The sequence below is a fragment of the Symphodus melops genome, assembly GCF_947650265.1.
Source record: "Symphodus melops genome assembly, chromosome: 15".
NCBI classification, from domain to species: Eukaryota; Metazoa; Chordata; class Actinopteri; order Labriformes; family Labridae; genus Symphodus; species Symphodus melops.
This window is the reverse complement of record NC_136705.1, coordinates 2,615,452-2,633,834: the sequence shown is the minus strand read 5'-3', so window position 1 is coordinate 2,633,834 and position 18,383 is coordinate 2,615,452. Positions and strand designations below refer to the sequence as shown.

Genomic DNA, 18,383 nt, shown 5'->3' with positions numbered 1-18,383 from the left:
AAAGAATCAAGGGTGGGAAGCTGCCTTCAGTGCCAATCGGACATTTCAGCACCAGCTGAGATTTTTCCACTCAGAGTTAGTGCACAGTTTTTTTTCATTAAACTCTCCAGCATTCAGACTGTGACTGCATGGAAAATATGAATGAGTAATGACGCCACCGGCTGCTATTCTTGTTACTATATAAATATAATGATGTCATACAATAACACAGTGCTGACACACTTCTGCTTTATAAATAAATATAACTTATTTTAATCTCACTGTGGACAAGGTCTGTTTGAGAGTAGAGTGTTATTACTCTGTTTTAAATGAGTGTCTGGTATTACAATTTAACAGTATAATACTCTGTAAATGTTTATATTAAGCAGATATATTTAAAATTAGGACCCTCATCTTCCACAGACTCATTGGGTTTTATTCAACACACTGACACATGTGTCTTTGTCTTTGACTGTGTTTACTATTAAGTCTAAGGATGTTTAATTATTAAGTGAATCATCTGTAATCACGTGTATCAGACTGTTCCACATCTCTGGTGTTTAAAGAGTAAAAACAGAAAAAAACAGCAGGAAGGCTGTCCTTCTGCTGTTCCTGTTCAGTCCAGCAGAGGGCAGTAGTGTATAAGGTGTGTGTGTGTGTGTGTGTGTGTGTGTGTGTGTGTGTGTGTGTGTGTGTGTGTGTGTGTGTGTGTGTGTGTGTGTGTGTGTGTGTGTGTGTGTGTGTGTGTGTGTGTGTGTGTGTGTGTGTGTGCGTGCGTGCGTGCGTGCGTTCGTGCGTGTGCGTTTGTGTGTGTCTTTGTCAGCTGAATAGTTTAAAGATACATTTTAAGCCTTCCTGATAAAGAACATAACACAGTGTGGATTTGACTGAGAGTGATTTTCTAATTATTATTAGAGTAAGTTTGGGAAATTTAGAGCAACCAATCTAAAAACAATCATATTTATATTTACTGTTTGATATAAAAATTATAATAGGAGAACAGCAGAATTATTTATTTGACTGAAGTTTAACTATTCAAACAAACACAGACAGAGAGACACAAAGACATACACACAGTGAAACACATATACACACACAGAGGCACACACACACACACACACACACACACACACACACACAGTGAAACACATACACAGAGAGACACAAAGACACACACAGTGAATCAAACACAGAGACAGAGAGACACAAAGACACACACAGTGAAACACACAGAGACAGAGAGACACAAAGACACACACAGTGAAACACACAGAGACAGAGAGACACAAAGACACACACACAGTGATACACATACACAGAGAGACACAAAGACACACACAGTGAAACACACAGAGACAGAGAGACACAAAGACACAGTGAAAGACATACAGTATACACACAGAGGCTTACACACACAGTGAAACACACACACACACACACACACACACACACACAGACAGAGAGACACAAAGACACACACACAGTGAAACATATATACACAGAGAGACACAAAGACACACAGTGAATCAAACACAGAGACAGAGAGACAAAGACACACACATAGTGAAACACAGACACACAAACACACACAGACAGTGAAACACAGACACATAAACACACACAGTGAAACACACACAGACACACACAGACACAGTGTAACACTCACATACACACAGAGGCACACACAGACACAAAGACACACACACAGAGTGAAACACACACAGACACACACAGACACAGTGAAACACACACAGACACAGTGAAACACTCACATACACACAGAGGCACACACAGACGCAGTGTAACACACACAGACACAGTGAAACACTCACATACACACAGAGGCACACACAGACACAAAGACACACACACACAGTGAAACACACACAGCTTGGTCGTTCTCAGGCTTAATGAGTGTTTTCAGGGTTTAGTGGAGTCTTAACCTTCAGGCTCGATCAGACTTGGAGTCTCCTCGCTGCTGAAAGTTGTCGTCACTTTAAACACTGAGTACGCTTCATTAAGGATCACTTTAAATACACGACACAGTGAAACGCTGCTGATCAAACATGAACCCTTTCAGGTGAGCTGATGACACCACACTGTTTATGTGAATAAATAATAATGAAAGAAACTCTGAGGTCACATTTTGACATTCTGTGGGTTTCAGTGTAACAGCATAAAAACAACAATATGACTTCAGAGAAACAAACAATGTTGTTAAAGAAGCTGGGTGTGAAACAGTCAGACACTCGTCTCTTTTTACAACCTTTAACTCATAAACTCTGTGCAAACAGTGTTTTGTTTTCCAGAGATAACTGACACCTGAACATCTCCCAGCTCTGACATAAGGGCCTTTAAACTGTTACACCGTGATCATAGTCGATGGACTTGAGCTTGTCGACTTCTTTTTTAATCTTCTGAACACTCAAAGTGCTTTCACACTGATACATTCACACACTGACGTTAGAGGGGCAATCTGTCCCTCTCTCTCTCTCTCTCTCTCTCTCTGAAGTTAACCCTCGGGGGGGCAGGAGGTATGGCCATAGGGGGTGGTCACAAGACTTACCGTGTGTGTGTGTGTGTGTGTGTGTGTGTGTGTGTGTGTATGTGTGTGTGTGTGTGTGTGTGTGTAGGGTCAGTTGACATTTGTTGGGAGGTGTGATGTGATAAAAATAAAGAATCTCACACTTCTACTTATCTAGACGTTGAGTTTGTGTGTGAAAAGGATCTTGTTTTAAGGAGCACACACACACACACACACACACACACACACACACACACACACACACACACACACACACACACACACACACACACACACACACACACACACACACACACACACACACACACACACACACACACACACACACACACACACACACACACACTGCAGCAGTAATATCTCATTAGTCTGTTTGATTGTTCTGTCCTTGTTTCAGTAAACAAGTTCTGAGGGAGAATCCATTAATTGACTGAAGTGCATCTGACTCCTGTCCAGTAGGGGGCGATATGTCCTCTCTCAGCTGGTTACTATTAGACCTACTTCTTGTGCACTTGCTACATAATAAAACCAAACAATTGACAAACAAGTTAAAAATCAGCAAACTGTTTGAATGCTTTATGGTACAGCTGAGATGCACACACTATTGATGGTGTTCGACTCCCAGGTCAAAGGTCAGCGCAGGAGCTGTGGAGCATGCTCAGAAGAGTCCAGTTTGAGTCAGACTGATGTGTAAACGTGTTAGAGTAAGCCGACCACAAACCAAATCATCCGACTTTGAAAAACTTCTCATCTTTACTACAACTTTAATCAATCATGGATTCAAAAAGTCCAGTTTCAGTCGCGGTGATGATAAAAAAAAAATGCTTTTTATCATCATTGAAACAGAGTTAAACACTGAGATACACTGGGACACAGTTTGCCAGAAGAAGAGATAAAAACTCCACACTTTGTTTGTGCTAGAGCTCGTTCTCTGTCAGGTGTGAATGTTTACCTTCACAGCTGTGAAGAGAAATTCAGGTGTGTCTCTGTTAATGTGTTTTTGCAGGAAGCTTAAGGTGTTAACAGTATTTAAAGATGGCTGCCATTTGTTTCCCTCATGGTGAAAACACACAAGAGGGATCAACATCAAAATCATCTCATCGGGACATCGATACGCAAGGAATCTTATCATTTCAAGTTATTCTCTCTGCGAAAACAGTTATCAACTGTTGGAGAGATTAAACTCTAACTGATGTCCTTCCTCTCCATCTCCTGCAGGGAAACACACACACACACACACACACACACACACACACACACTCAGTGAGTGGTCTGTGTGTGTGTCCTCCACACACTCGAACTTTTGAACCAGCTCTGACACAGCTTGAAGCAGCTGAGACAATGGTCAGTAAACAGAGGAGAGAAAGAAGGGATTAGCTATTAAATACAGGATGTGCTTAAAGAGGGGGAGGAAGGAGGAGGAGGAGGAAGAAGAAGTGGAAGAGGACGAGGGGGGAGAAGTAGAAGAGGAGGAGGAGGAGGAAGAAGAGGAAGAGAAGGTGAAAATTCTCACATGAGGAAAATTGTGATTGATTCCTATTTTCTTCTTTGTCTTGTTCTCTTTCAGTCTTCATCATCATCACACTCCTCTGTCTGTCAGGCACAGTTGTTTTTTAGTCACCACAATTTTTTTTTTTTTTTTTTAAATCAGACTCATTATTCTTAGAACATGTGTATCAGACTAAAGATGGCTGCTTGTTCACGTTAAGGAAGGACAGGAACCAGGATCTGCACCAGAAGGTTGCACGCAGGCTTCACGAACACGAAGCTTGCAGCAAATGAAAAGCTTTATTACATAAATGTCAAGTGAGCATAATTAATTAGAGCCCCTCCCACGCTACAAAAGGTAAGATGGAACTTTGTAACATATTTACTAAAACACTCTTATTAAATGTTATGGGTACAGACTGCAGAAATGACCTGCATCAACTTTCGTGTCCGAGAATATTACTTATAGGTTTTTGACGGGGTTACCAAAATTGTATTTTTCAGATTATTTTACGGCTGTATCTGATTAAATTGACTCAAAATAAGTCTCAAAGTCAGTAAAGTATAGCTGTCAAGTTCCCCGTGTTGTTCTGCGATGTGCAGACGCAGACTCCACTGTATGTCCCTTTTTTTTTTGTAAACTGAGCATGTTGCATAATAACAAAAAGCTAAGCATGAGTTGAATAACAACGTTATGTACAAGAGGTAAACATGCTCAGGTCTGGTTTGTCCTGGAGCAGTGTGAGCGCAGGTCATGCCGCCAGCAGGGCGACGGGGGGACTTGGACTTGAGACTGAAACGACTTGGACCTGACAGACATAGCCCTGAGATGACTCGGAGTCGGACCTGTAAAATAATAACAGCACACTTTTGTTTCTCTCACTTGAGTTTATTCTGATAAAATAATCAATATGTATAATCAATGTTACGAACGTAGAAACAAACAAACAGGAACATAAACTTTATTTGAAGATAAAAATATAAAGATTGATTCTAAATTATTCAGTGCGACTCAAACTTGGAAACTGTTGGCAAATTCAGCGACACGACTGAAACATGAAAAAGAACACTTTCGTCCTTACCCTCACCGACCAATCAGTGTCAAGGAGTCAAAGAGGGGCGGGACTACTGATATCAACTTTGTCTGCAACAATGGTGGAGGAGAAACTGACCTGTTTCCTGGCGTAAAGCGTCTTTTGATGTCAAGACTCAACTGTCACTACGAGGAAAGAGAAACATGGTGAAAGAACGTCCGCAACCGTGATAGACAGCGATAGGTCGACCACCCTGGACGGAGACCCTCAAGGTGAACCACAGGAGGTGTTTCAAACAGGCACATTGATACACAGAGTTCTTTGTGTTTTCATCCTGAAGGGGAAACTTCTCTAGACCAGGGTCATGACCTTCAGGGAGGAGGGCTGGAAACGTCTGATCTTTTTCTTCAGGGCCCTGGAGGCTTTGATCCGACAGGCAAACGGTTCTGGATGCTGCTGGGGGGACCAGATCAGACCGTTGTGGTGCTGGGGCTGGTCCTCTTGGTCCTGATCCATGGACAGGCTGCTGTCAGACTTTGAGGAGGATCCAAAGCTGGACTCACAATCTCCACAGTGGTTAGCAGTATGGTCGCACTCTGCCGAGTACTCAGATATGCAGCTAGGCGGGTTCAGGCTTGACCTGTAGACCAGGGCGGGGGGGTACCTAGGGTTCAGACTGTGAAGGACAGAAGGCACAGAAGACTGAGAGGACCCAGGAGGTCCGGTCCACTGACCCAGTCTGGCCCCTTTGAGCATCTGAACCTGGGAGTCTCTGGACCCTGGCGAAGTCCGGATCAGCTCCTCCAGCCTCCACTGGTCTTCGGACCAATCATGTGCTGGACTATGAGGTCTGCGGACTTTGCTAGACCTCAAAACAGCAGGGACAGGAAGTGATTTAACTTGGATCTTGTTGGTGTAGGGGAGTCCAGGACTGCAAGGACTGGTGTCTGAGCTGGATCCTGGTTTGAACTCCTCATGGGTTTTCTGCGTCACTTTTCCTGGTCTTCTTTGATCCACCTTGGACCGGGTGTCTTTGGTCCTTGGGGCTCGAGGTTTCCTCAGTTTCAGGGATCTAGTTTTACGGTCTGCCGGTCTGACTCGGACTCTTTGAGATCCAGCAGGGACGAACTTCGCCAGGACAAATTGGGAGGAGGCTGAAGGGGTCTGCTCTGAGCTGGTTTGGCCTTTCAGTTCAAATCTTTGTCTCTGGACTTGCTCCTGTGTCATGGGCTCCTCATGTTCTTCAAGTCTCTGAACCCTTCGAAGTGGTCTTTCTTTGACCCTCCTCTGTGATGAAGAGCAGACCTCATCATACACAGTCTCCTGGACTGCTGGAGGACTCGAGTAGCGGTTAGTGACCATGGGAGGTTGGACTGAGGGCAGGGGGTTTGGTATGGACTTCATCATGAAGGGTCTCTTCTGTTCCCTCTGTGGTGGGACTAAGTTTGTGGACTGTGTCTGGTAGGCTTCCAGAACCACAGTCAGATCCTCGGAGGACTTCCTGTTCTGGTCTCTGATGATCTGTGCTTCACTCTGGAGTCTGCGACTTTGTAGGACCCTGTCGATGCAACCCAGAGTTCCGGTCTCAGGTCCAGTTAGTTCCTTCCGTAGGGTATCAGAACTGGACCCTTGCGGTCCCTGGCCTTCCAGTGGACCTGGTGAAGCACTGCCCCCCACCTGAAAGAAGACTGGACTCTGCAGAGCCACAGCGTGCAGAGGACTCGGGTACTGGTAGACCTCCATCCCGCTGCTGGACACCAGGTCGTTCTGGAACTTTGGGTCCACTGTGCAGGCCTTTAGTTCGGTAGACGGTTTGTAGCAGCTAAGTCCCTGCACCAGGACCCATTCCAGATCCCCTATAGACCAGAAAAACAGATTAAAACTTTAAAGCCCTTAAACCCCTGATCCAATGAATCAGCAGTCATTATCGCTCCCTCTTCATCTGAACTTTAAGCGGACTCACCTGTTGATAACCGCCTGCTTTGGGCAGGGTCTGTAGGACTTGCTCTGATCCGGCTGCTGCCCAGGTGGAGTCCTGAGCCCCTTGGTGGATGGGGCCTGACGGAGTTCTCATCAGCGGAGCGTCTGCGAAGGTCTTCACGCTTACAAGGAGGACTAAGAGGACGGAGGAGGCTAGTCTGAGAGGACGTCAGAGACTCGCTGTAGACTGATGTACACGAGTTTGACAGCGAGCTGCCGTCGCTGAGCTCGTAGAAACCTGCGGGGGGGGGGTCACACAGGTGAGTGTTTCCTATATAGTTGTAGAGTCACGTGATGGTGGTACATACAGTATGAAGAATCTTACCTGAGCTGGGCCTGCTATCGCCCTCCTGCTGCTCCATCGATGCCTTTCTGACGTCCAGCGTCAGCTCGCTAATCTGCTGACCGAGTTGCTGCAGGTGAGACTTCAGACCCACATCTTTTTTATGAAGACGACTCTGGACCGCAAAAACACGATCAGACCAATGAAGACATTCGACACAAAAACACTTTCAGAACATGTTCAGACTGAAGTGTTTGTAATGAGTTTATGACGGAGCTTTATAGCTCCTTACACCCAGAGTGCATCCACACTAGCAAAGTTGTCCCCCACCATGCTTAAGTACAATTGCTGCTCCTCCCCATTCCCCCAATGGCCTGCACTCACACTGATCCAGGACTAGCACGGTTGACTCTTGCACATAATGTCATAATACAACACATGCATGTCTTTATGTGACCGTGAAGTCTGCTCAGTTTACAAGACAGGACGACGCTGGGGGGGGAAAGTATGCATCCGCACATCGCAGAATATCACAGAGAATGAAAGCAACTTTACTGACTTATTCTTTTGAGCAGATATCTCTGGTGGACAGTAAAGATTAATTATTTTCTACTCTACAGCCCGGACACTTTAGGATTTCTCCATAATGAAGGCAGTCAGCTTTGTGTACCGCATGCTCGGTGCATGAACTGTGCCGGCATGCCAGAGCAGAGGAAGTGCACAGAGCTTGAGTACGGATCGGAGCACTCACACTGTTCAAACAAACTGGACTTTAGGGGTGACTGGGCACAGTGAGGATTAAGTGCGCCCTCACACAGACATACACTTGACGTGCACACACACACAAAGACACACACACAAAGACACAGAGTCTGTAGACAGATGAAAGCAGCTGTAATGTTCCATCAACGGAAAACAAAGACGCTCAGCTGCAGCTCATGATTGACCCCAGCAGGGGGGATGAGGGGGAGGGTAGTGGTGGTGGTGGGGGGGTATTATGTAAACTCCTCGGGGGGATGGGGAGCGGCGTAGTCGAGCTTGTTTCTTACAGTTTGTCTTTCATTTGAAGTAACCTTTCATGACATGAAAAAACCTTAAAGATGAATGAAATGGACTCGGCAGTATGGCACTGGTTCGATTCCGGCCTGTGGCGCCTCTCCACCAAATTATTACCCTTTCTCTTTAAAAGTCGTTCTTAACTAATTTAAATTAATTTTTTCAGATGATGATTTAATTGACCACATAGAAACACGTTTTCTGTTTTCCAATAACTTTAAAGTGACAACTTAAAAAAAACAGAGACCTCGTCCTAACACAGAGACAAACAGAGACTCAGTGACACACACATCTTTTAACTTTCCACTTATTAGCTGTTAATGATTCAGTTTCCCTCCTGCAGCTTCACATACAAAGTAGGAACACACAAACACACACACACACAAACTGAACTCACACGCACACAAACTGAACTTTGATTTATAACTCTGAGCTGCTTCCTGCCCCCCACTGAGTGTGTTAAAGTCTGTGTTAGTGTACAGACCACATGTGTGTTAATGTGCGTCTCTATCATATCATACACGTGTTTCCAATTTTAACACTTTTTTTCTATTAGTTTGAAACTTTTCCTTTCGTCTCACCAGTTGTTGCTTCAGAGCCGTCAGCATCGCCTCTAGACGCTCCTCTGTCTCGGTTCTTCTAGTTCTTTCAGGTTCCTGCGGTTCCTCGCGGACATCGGGTCCCGGTTCATCCCGGTCCCTTAGAGCCCGGTTCACCAGCTCTCTCTGCCGGTCCTTCAGCAGCTCCAGCTCTGTCAGACCAGCCAGAGTCGCCCGCAGACGCTCCCGAACCCTGCAGCTCTCCGCCCCGGCCCCAGAACTCATCTGAACAGACACGAAACCCGGTCTAGAACGGGTTATACTCGGTCCACAAGTGTTGAGACCCCGTCCAGGAGTCTTCTGATTCGGTCCAGGAGTGTGCAGACCTGGTCCAGAAGTATTGAACCCCGCATAGGATCTCTCCATGCTCAGCATGCTGCAGTCTGTTAGGATTTAAATTACCTGTTAGAATAAACCTCAGGACACACGAAGCCCTTCCCACTTATCGCGTCCGTATCTTCCTACTGGCCAATCAGCAACCTCCCCCCTGGAGCTGCCTTGGACATGCTCTGACCTTTTTCCTTTTTTTTTTTTTACTTAAACACTATCTTAACGTATTTACTCAAGGATTCAAACAAACAATAAGGGAATCTGTGACATATAGGGATTATCAGGCTTCATTGTTATTGTAGAGTTTATATTTTTTGCAATTATACATATCTTTATTTTTTGATTGGATATTATTGTAATGTTTTTTTCTGATGTTTCTAACATTGTTTATTATTTTTATTTCTGTGTATTTTTGTAAATCTTCTAACGCTCGACAGTCACATATGTATATATGCTTGATAATGACGCCTCCTGCTGGTGTATAAATAGCAGTACAGTTGAGTCCCAGCGAGAGCTGCATAAACCCTTATCAACATGACCTAAGCATAGACTGTAAAAAGTTCAAACACATGTCCTAAAAAGTTGTGATGTTGTATTAAATGTGAATCAAAACAGCAAGTGATTTAAATTTTTTTTATTAAAAGGCCATATTTAATGAAACTGCGCACAAAGACAACATGTCTGATAATGAAACTTAGACATTTTATTAGACTTTTTTTTTGTCCAGCTTGTTGCACATTTTAAATTTGAAGCCAGCGACACAGATAAAGTGAAAGCTGTGAGTCGTGTATCGTCACTTCTTCTCTTGTCACTTAAAGTGAGTGTTTGCTAACTGAGGAGACCTGCACTTGTTATTTTAAAGTGAAATCTTTTACCAGCATTTCAGCTGGTCAACAGGTCTCTTTTGTCTTATTGACTGCAGGAGGTCAGGTTATCAGCCAGTCGGAGACGTGCTGCTATAACACGAGTAGGATGAGGTTGAAGTCACAGTGTTAAAATAAAAAGGCCTCCTCAGCATCATTTTGCCCCTAAACCTGGTTATACGGTTCAGCATTATCACAAATGAATACTCTATTAATCAGTCTCCTTCCTCAGTGTCCAAACAGGAAATCATGTGTTTGATGATGCTCTGTAAATACTAGAGTTTTTTAAATTCAAATCAGATATTAAAATTAAAAATGAGCTTTTTCTAAATCTTTGCTTTAACATTTGAAGATGTCTGTATGATGTTTGACCATGACGTTTGCTGTTTTGAACAACATTACTTCCTGTTTTTATTTACATTTTGAAAAAAAACTTTTTAGGAAATGGATTTAATATTAATGTTAACTTCTAGGTTCAACCACTAGAGGGCAATGTCACACAGCGTCTTAGTGTTTCATTGGCTGTACTTTGATAACTTTCTACCTGCAGCTCAGGTGTTGTTCACCATCACTACCATCACCATCATCATCATCATCATCATCATCATCACCACCACCATCATCATCATCATCACCACCATCATCATCATTGTGACGCCCACATCACCTTCAAAGACTTCCTTTAGATGATGTCTAACAGGTGAGCCTCAGGTGACATCATCATTTAGTGGACTCCAGGAAGAGTAGTTGCTACTTAGGTGGTTGTTAAAGGAGACAAAATAAACAAACAAACATCAAACAGGTCTGATAGGTGACATCAGACATGCAAGGTAAGTTTATTTATATATTTAATTAGACATTTTAACAGTATGGCAATGCATAGTGCTTCACAAGACATCATGACAGAGGAAAGAGAAAAATAAAATAAAATGGAAAACCATTTGGACTTTCCTTGGCATTTTTTACTAACTCCTTCAGATCCCAAATTTGAAGGATTTTCCCTGAATCAAGAAAACGTCTTGACAGGATATGTATTTCTACGGCTGTACGCAAAACCTCAGACTGTTGGTTAACTGTCCAATGCCAGACAGACTCGGAGCCAGAGTAAAGACTTCCAAACTGGACTGAAGTGATCCATTTTCTCGGTCTTGGTGAGGACTATAGCAGCAGCATTCTGGATCAGCTGCAGTTGCCTAAATGATGATTCAGGCAGACCTGTAAAGACACTTTTACAGTAATCAAGACGACTGACGATAAACGCATGGACAAGTTTTTCCACGTCCTGCTGGGACATAAGTCCTCTGATTCCTGACATATTCTTCAGGTGATAGTACGCTGACTATAATTGTCTTACAGGGGACATCCTATACCCTTTTTTCCCACCTTTTCAAACAGTCCCCCTGTGCTCTAAACGAAACATCTGTGCTGTCTTTGGTCAAAATGTAACATGAATCAATCACCGGAGGAGGTTTGTGAGAAACCAGCTGTCTCAGAACGCTCCGTTTTGGTGTGTGTGTGTCTTTAAATGCAATGACTCCGCCCCCTGAGTTTTCCCGGTAGACATCACTTCTCTGTAGAGACAATAAGAATGGCAGACCTGCACAAAAGTTTAACTCTAGGCTGGAGGTGGAGTCCCCAGGTTGAGATACCAGGGGAGGGGATTTTCTTACCACTATCTAACTTGTGATGTCACAAGCTGAGAAATTTTAAAAAGGAAATTTTTTCTCTGTGTGGTAAGACTTATGCAGACCACAAACAAAGGACCAGATGGATTTATTTTAAATTTTGTGGGTCGATAGACACTCAGGTCACCCTAATGTATGTTCAAAAACACAGAAGAAGTTTTTCATCATATGTCCCCTTTAATGAGAGGGGAGTCGAGACATTTTCAGGTTTCTGGGAGAATTTCATGTGAGTCCTTCAAATCTGATATCTGTTTGTGAAAATGCCAAAGAAAATGCCGTCCAAATGGTTCATTTTGTTGAACACTGTGTGAAAAACATGGTGATAAAAGTTGGGATTTCCTGAGGACAGATCTGATAGGTGACGTCAGACAGGTGAGCCTGCTCAGGTAGACACTGACGGGAACGCAGCAGGAAACTGCTTCAAATACAGGATGTCGTCATATGTGGGACAGAGCAGGGTGTGTGTGTGTGTGTGTGTGTGTGTGTGTGTGTGTGTGTGTGTGTGTGTGTGTGTGTGTGTGCAGGTTCTTCCTTCCTGCTGCAATCAGACACAACCCCCCCCCCCACACACACACACAAACACGTGCATGCACACACACACACACACACACACACACACACACACACACACACACACACACACACACACACACACACACACACACACACACACACACACACACACACACACACACACACACACACACACACACACACACACACACACACACACACAAGATGGAAACAATGCATGATCTTCTTCTCTGTATTCATGTGAATGTTCAGTCTGTTTACATTATATTAAGTCTTAAAGGGGATTAGCGGGCGTGGCCTCTTTGAGTGACGGGTGGGAGCTGCAATCTGTCAGCTAGGTGTCCCCTCAGTCCCTGACCTTTAACCTCAGGGCCGTGTTTGTGCTGTTGGAGCCTTTTGGAGATTTATTCCTGTAAATATCAGACTAATAATCTGTCTCTCTCTCTGTGAGCTTTACTGGACTAACAGACCGTCTAACAAGTCTGACCTCCACTTTTTACAACCAGTCACATTCAGACTTTATTTTATTTACGTTAAGCAATGATTAGCCGCTGGTCTGTGACTGTGTGTTTTGTGCGTGTGCGTAGAGACCGCGTGCATGCAGCTGTATCTCTGTCGATCATCTTGTCGAGTGTGTGCTGAAACAGCTCTGCAGATTTATGTTGGTTTACTTTAAGAGAGAGCGCATGAGAGAGAGCTTTATGCTGCTCTCTCGCTAGTTAATTATCTCCTCCTCAAACTTTATTTGAGCTCAACAAATAAATGTTTGTGCAGTGAGAGAGCGGCCTGGCTTCATGCTGCACGCCTGCACATCATAAAGACATCAGTCTGAATGATCGCAGTGAGCATGAAGGCTGCTTACTGCCAAGCTCAGGGAGAATTTAAAGCAGTGGCAACGTGTACCTGCAGGGGGAGCTGACAGGGAAAAATATGATTTTTCCTGTACAGAAGTAGAGTGAAAATTAGAAAGATAGTTTCTGAAAGATAGTTAAACAGAGTCTCACTTTTTGGTTCCAGATCAGTAAATTCACTGTGTGTTCAGCGCTTGCACCATGAAAATAAAAAAAACCAACATTGATGGAGCCCCGATACTACGATTCACCATGGCAACGGGTGACAAAAAAACTAATCTTCATACTTTGTCCATTTCAAAATATATTCTGCATCTTCATGCCGACATGGAGAATATGAACAGGTTTTAAAAAAAGAACGAAAAAGTAAAAATGCTGCAGTGCAAAGGAGAGAGAGAAACAGGAGAAAACAGCTGCTTGTATCAGCATGTAATGAAGTCTATTCATTTAATATTTCATCAGAATTATAATATTGCAGGTCCACACTGGTGGAATAGGGTTTAACCTAAAATGTATTTCCATGAATATGAAATCCAGCGGAAGAAAATTGACTTTAAAACAGCTCAAAATGAAATTTAAGAACAAACTGGGCCCATGGTGGTATTTTTTTAGTCTATTAATCTCCTGAGGGGAAATATGGAAGTTGGTCTGGTGGCTGGTATTTTTATCATATTTGAAGCATGAAATCAACCTGGATTTGTATTCAGACAAACGGTGAATCTTAAGGAACATTTGATTAAATGAAAGAGTGAGAAAATGAAACCGTGTTTCTGAAAGAGGCGACAGAGAGAAACTCTGGGTTCATTGAGGAAAGCCTGACCAGGTTAGGTCTGCAGACTCAGTTACCTAACTGTCTCCGAGCAAAACTTTCCTCCCTCTCTGGAACGGGCTTGAGTGACCTCCCCTTCTGAAACAGAAAATTCAGAGTTTCAGGGTTAACTGTGTTTGCACAAAACCTGCTGACTGTAACAGGCTCCTTACCAAGACGTCTGTGAAACCCCACCTTTGTCTGCTGAGACGTCACCTGCTCCTTCAGGTGGATTTCCCTCTGAACCAATCACATGCTGCCGTCTCCCCGCCACTCCATGCTCTCCTCCAAAACTGGCGTCTTTGACTCCAAATCAAATTCTCTCACCTTGCGGGTTCACATGTTTTAAATCTGTTTTACCAGTGCAGGGATGATATTTTTGGTCAGCCCTGCAAACACCTGGAGGGACGTGCGGACCGACCTGCTCAGATCCACCGACCTGTGGATGAAAGTAGAAACACTGACATGTCTGTCTGCGTTACTTCAGAGATGTTCTGACTTTGTCTTCTGCTGTGTTTTTTAAAAGGACAATCAGATCTGATGTTGACACTCTGCTCAAACAGGATGTGAGGGACTGACCTTTTCTGAAGGTAAACATGTGACGGACAGATTTTTATATAAACAGCCCCTTATCCACACAGGTAGAGAGGAAGTCTGCTGTCCAATCTGTGGACATGATCCAGAGAAGGAAAGCTCTGCCACAAAACAATGTCAGCTGTTGTGTCCTTTGTCCCGTGTGTTTGTGTACGTTATCAAGATGGAGGAAGAGACATAAAAGCAACAAGTAAATCTCCTCCTTCAGAGGGGCGGCTTTTTTCACCGAGCATGTTTCTTCTTGCAGACAGGAACAGCACTAGACGAGCTCTCACAATGAAGACGAGCACAAAGCTTCTTTTTCTAAACTCCCCTCGTGTGTGATCAGCTTCGGATTCTGGCAGCGAGCCTTCCCGAGACAACTCTGTGCCGAGATATTTATGGGAACATATCCACAGGCTGTACAGGCTGCAGCCTCGCTCCCACAGGTGTGCAGGTTCAGAGGAATCACCTGAAGTCGTTTCCATCTTTGAAGAGCAGCCCTCGGGGGGAATTAACGTCCGTACACGTATGCATGCATGCACGCCCATTCACACACACACACACACACACACACACTCCCACACAGACACCATAAGGTGGACCTATGGGGCTAACAACAAACCACACACTGACCCCTGTAAAACACTTAACACCTTAACAAAGTCAAACAAAGGGATATCACTTGACTGACAGACTAAATCATAACAACGATCAACTAACGTGACTGACACAACAACAGATCATCCCTCATGCACAGCAGTCCCAACTCCTCTCTGCTGAAGCTAGCACGAGGCTTTTAAGCTCTGAGGCCAGGTGCGCCCCGCTGTTCAATCAGTGGCAGTGGCTACACCTGGGCAGGAGACAAACAGTACAGAGAAACATACACAAACACACACACACGCAAACACACACACACACACGCATGCACTCCTTTGTGCAGATAAAAATCCTGAGAGCCCTCTGACATGTCTTAAATACTGTGGCGCAGTTACCACCAACTCTCAGCAGATAACCATGCTTTGGCTGTAACCGTGTGTGGCTGTTAGCGCCCCCTGTCTGTGAGTTAGACTCTTTACACTGAGGCTGATTCACACAACGACTGATTGATGGAACATCTCAATACGAACAGCAGCCACGCACAGAGACGCAGTCTGCGGCGGTGATCTCAATGTGAGAAAGATACACATGAAAGAGGACAAACTGAGGCTTTTTCATTGTAAGCGGCCTCGTTTATAATTACACAGTGTGTAATCCCCCCCCCCCCGGAGGACCACACAGGACTGTTGTTGGCTCTTTATAAACATGTGAAATAAAAGGCTGCAGATTAAATTTGATCTTCACAAACAAAGACTTTCCCAACTGCTCCGTCTGTCTTTGAGGAGTTTACCCACAAACCACTGCAGCGTGTGAGTGGACTTTCACAGCAGGGTAGCAGAGGCTGGGAGTTCTGCATCTTTATATGTTAGTTTTTTAAATGCAGCGACGTTGAATGTGACAAAGCCACGTTCCTGCTGCTATCACGGATTGGGACTGTTTGTAACGTGATAATGTTGCTGCCACATGTTTCCTCTGCAGCCGTCCACAAACAAATGTGAAGAATGAGAAGTGACTGATGTCCTCCTCTGACCGTGACGTGACGCCTCTTTAGAGAGAGGTCAGAGGTCACAGAACAGCTTCTAACATGTCACACAGGTTTGATCTGATGGATGTGTGAAACCTCTCCTCCTGCTGCAGCTGCATCGTCTTTATGGAAGATAAATAAAGGTGAGTGAGTCTCTGATGTTTTATACCTCTCCTCCCTGTATCAGCTATCACTGCAGCTATTTCTGGGTTAATTTACAGCTCTGTTGGGAGCGTAAACAGGTTTGATGGAGGAGCTGATAGCGCAGACAAGTTTCTGGACTCCCCTCACTTTCTCAGCTGACGAAGCCAAAAGCTGAGACGGCTGATTAAAAAGGGAAATTTGAGGGCTGAAATAAAAAACTTGCGGCCGACATTTTCTTGTGTTGAAAAAGTTGTGTAACTTCAAGAGGAGGCATAATGTCCCCCTTCTTTTCGAGGCCAGCTGTGACGCAGGAAGTCAGAGCTCGGCAGCTCAGGACAGAGCTGGTCTGTGTGCCGAGCCAAGAACAGAACTCTGTCCCTCTGGCTCTGTCGCTAACAGTCGCTAACAACAGAAAAATTGTCACTAGCAGCGCAACTAAAGCACTCATTCATGCTCCAAGTCAGATACAAATAAGATTGTCATATAGACATCATCAGATACATTTAGACATACGTCAGTATGGAAGGCCAAACAGTTCAAAATACTTGACTCTTTAGATAAATACACGTCAGACTCACACCACATACACATCTTCAGATTCTCGTCACATCGTCAAATACAAGTCAGACCAGGGGGTTGATATTAAATTAAATTTGCCACTGGCTCACCCGGCCACTTGTTTGCAAAGCTCGCTGGCCCGACTATCATCCATCAATTTACTCTTAACCCATTCTGATGCAAAACTACTTTAACAGCAACTTTTTTCTGATTCATTAAGCTCTAATTATATAACACATTCTGCATTTTTCTGTTTATTCACCATGCTGGTAATAGTAGGAGCATCTTAATCTACGGTAATTGAAATTAATATGAAGTTGTGATAAAGAAAGTCTTCATTCTCATATTTTTACTGAAGGAGTTCAGATGTTTTGAGAATAACTTTCATGTTTACCAGGATCTGGCACACACAAACGCTTACGGGAAGTTGATTCTGCAGCAGTTATTATGATTACTTAGAAGATCTCAAAACAATTACTCCACCCCCTATGTGAGCTTTAAAAACATGAGGAACTAAAGATAAGGATTAACTTTATTGATCCCTCATGGCGATGTAGTTTCACCCCCTCTAACCAAAACAGCGTCCAGTGACACAACATGACGATGTTTGCATCATCGGAGGCTCCTTACAGAGCGTTCCTGTCTCAGGGGAAAATGAGAGCAGGATGCACGACCATTCAAAAATACTACCAGGTTTCTAAAGATTCAAAGCTTCATGTCAAGGGTGACGGATCGCTGGGCGGAGATCGGAGGGACAGAAGGTCAGCTGGAGGGCAGGGAAGAGGAAGATTTCTACACATCCATCTTGAGAAGGACAGGTGGGTAGTGACGGTGAACCTGTCATAAATGAGCTGTAACAGTGTTCATGTGGGAACATCAATTACAGAATCTACCTGTTATCACACATCTGGAAGGAGGGGGAGAGAGAGGGAGCAGGTTCTGTGATAGAATCTGTCCCTCATTCAGACTCCATGCTGGAGATCCTGTGAGGTCCACATCACGTCACGACCTACAGCCGTCTCTGATTACTTCCTGTCCAGTCTTGAGCACGCTTCGATGCCGCTATCTCTCTGATTATCGAGCTGTGCCCCCCCCCCCCTTACGCACACACACATGCAGAAACACACACACACACACACACAGGACAATAAACACTGTCAGACATCTCTCTGTTATTGTTATTGATTGTTTCCTGTTGTTATTGGGTGGCGGCTTGTTAGAGTTGCTCCAAAGTAATTATCTCATGTTCTTTTATTTTTATTTTTTTGAGATTGTGAGTAGGCCTACTTAGTTCACACTAGGCCCGCCTCCACCTATGAGTATCCTACAATTGGGCCCTCGGGCAGTGAGGGTGAAATGAATGTGGCCCCCTGCTGTGACCAAAGTTGCCCATTGCAGCTCTACATGATAACAGACGTGATTTAAAGCATCATTGAAGCTGTTCAGTGT

The 18,383-nt window shown here is 44.2% G+C and overlaps 1 protein-coding gene across 1 annotated transcript; it reads right to left on the bottom strand.

Moving 5' to 3' along the window:
• Positions 1-4,866: 4,866 nt before the first annotated feature.
• On the bottom strand, positions 4,867-9,404 carry dact2 (dishevelled-binding antagonist of beta-catenin 2). The gene is made up of 4 exons (XM_079362414.1): positions 8,947-9,404; positions 7,352-7,484; positions 7,010-7,264; positions 4,867-6,902 (listed from the first exon to the last, which is right to left on the bottom strand). The coding sequence occupies exons 1-4, from the start codon at positions 9,337-9,339 to the stop codon at positions 5,398-5,400; spliced, it is 2,286 nt and encodes a 761-aa protein (XP_079218540.1). The 5' UTR covers positions 9,340-9,404; the 3' UTR covers positions 4,867-5,397.
• Between the last annotated feature and the right edge of the window lie 8,979 nt (positions 9,405-18,383).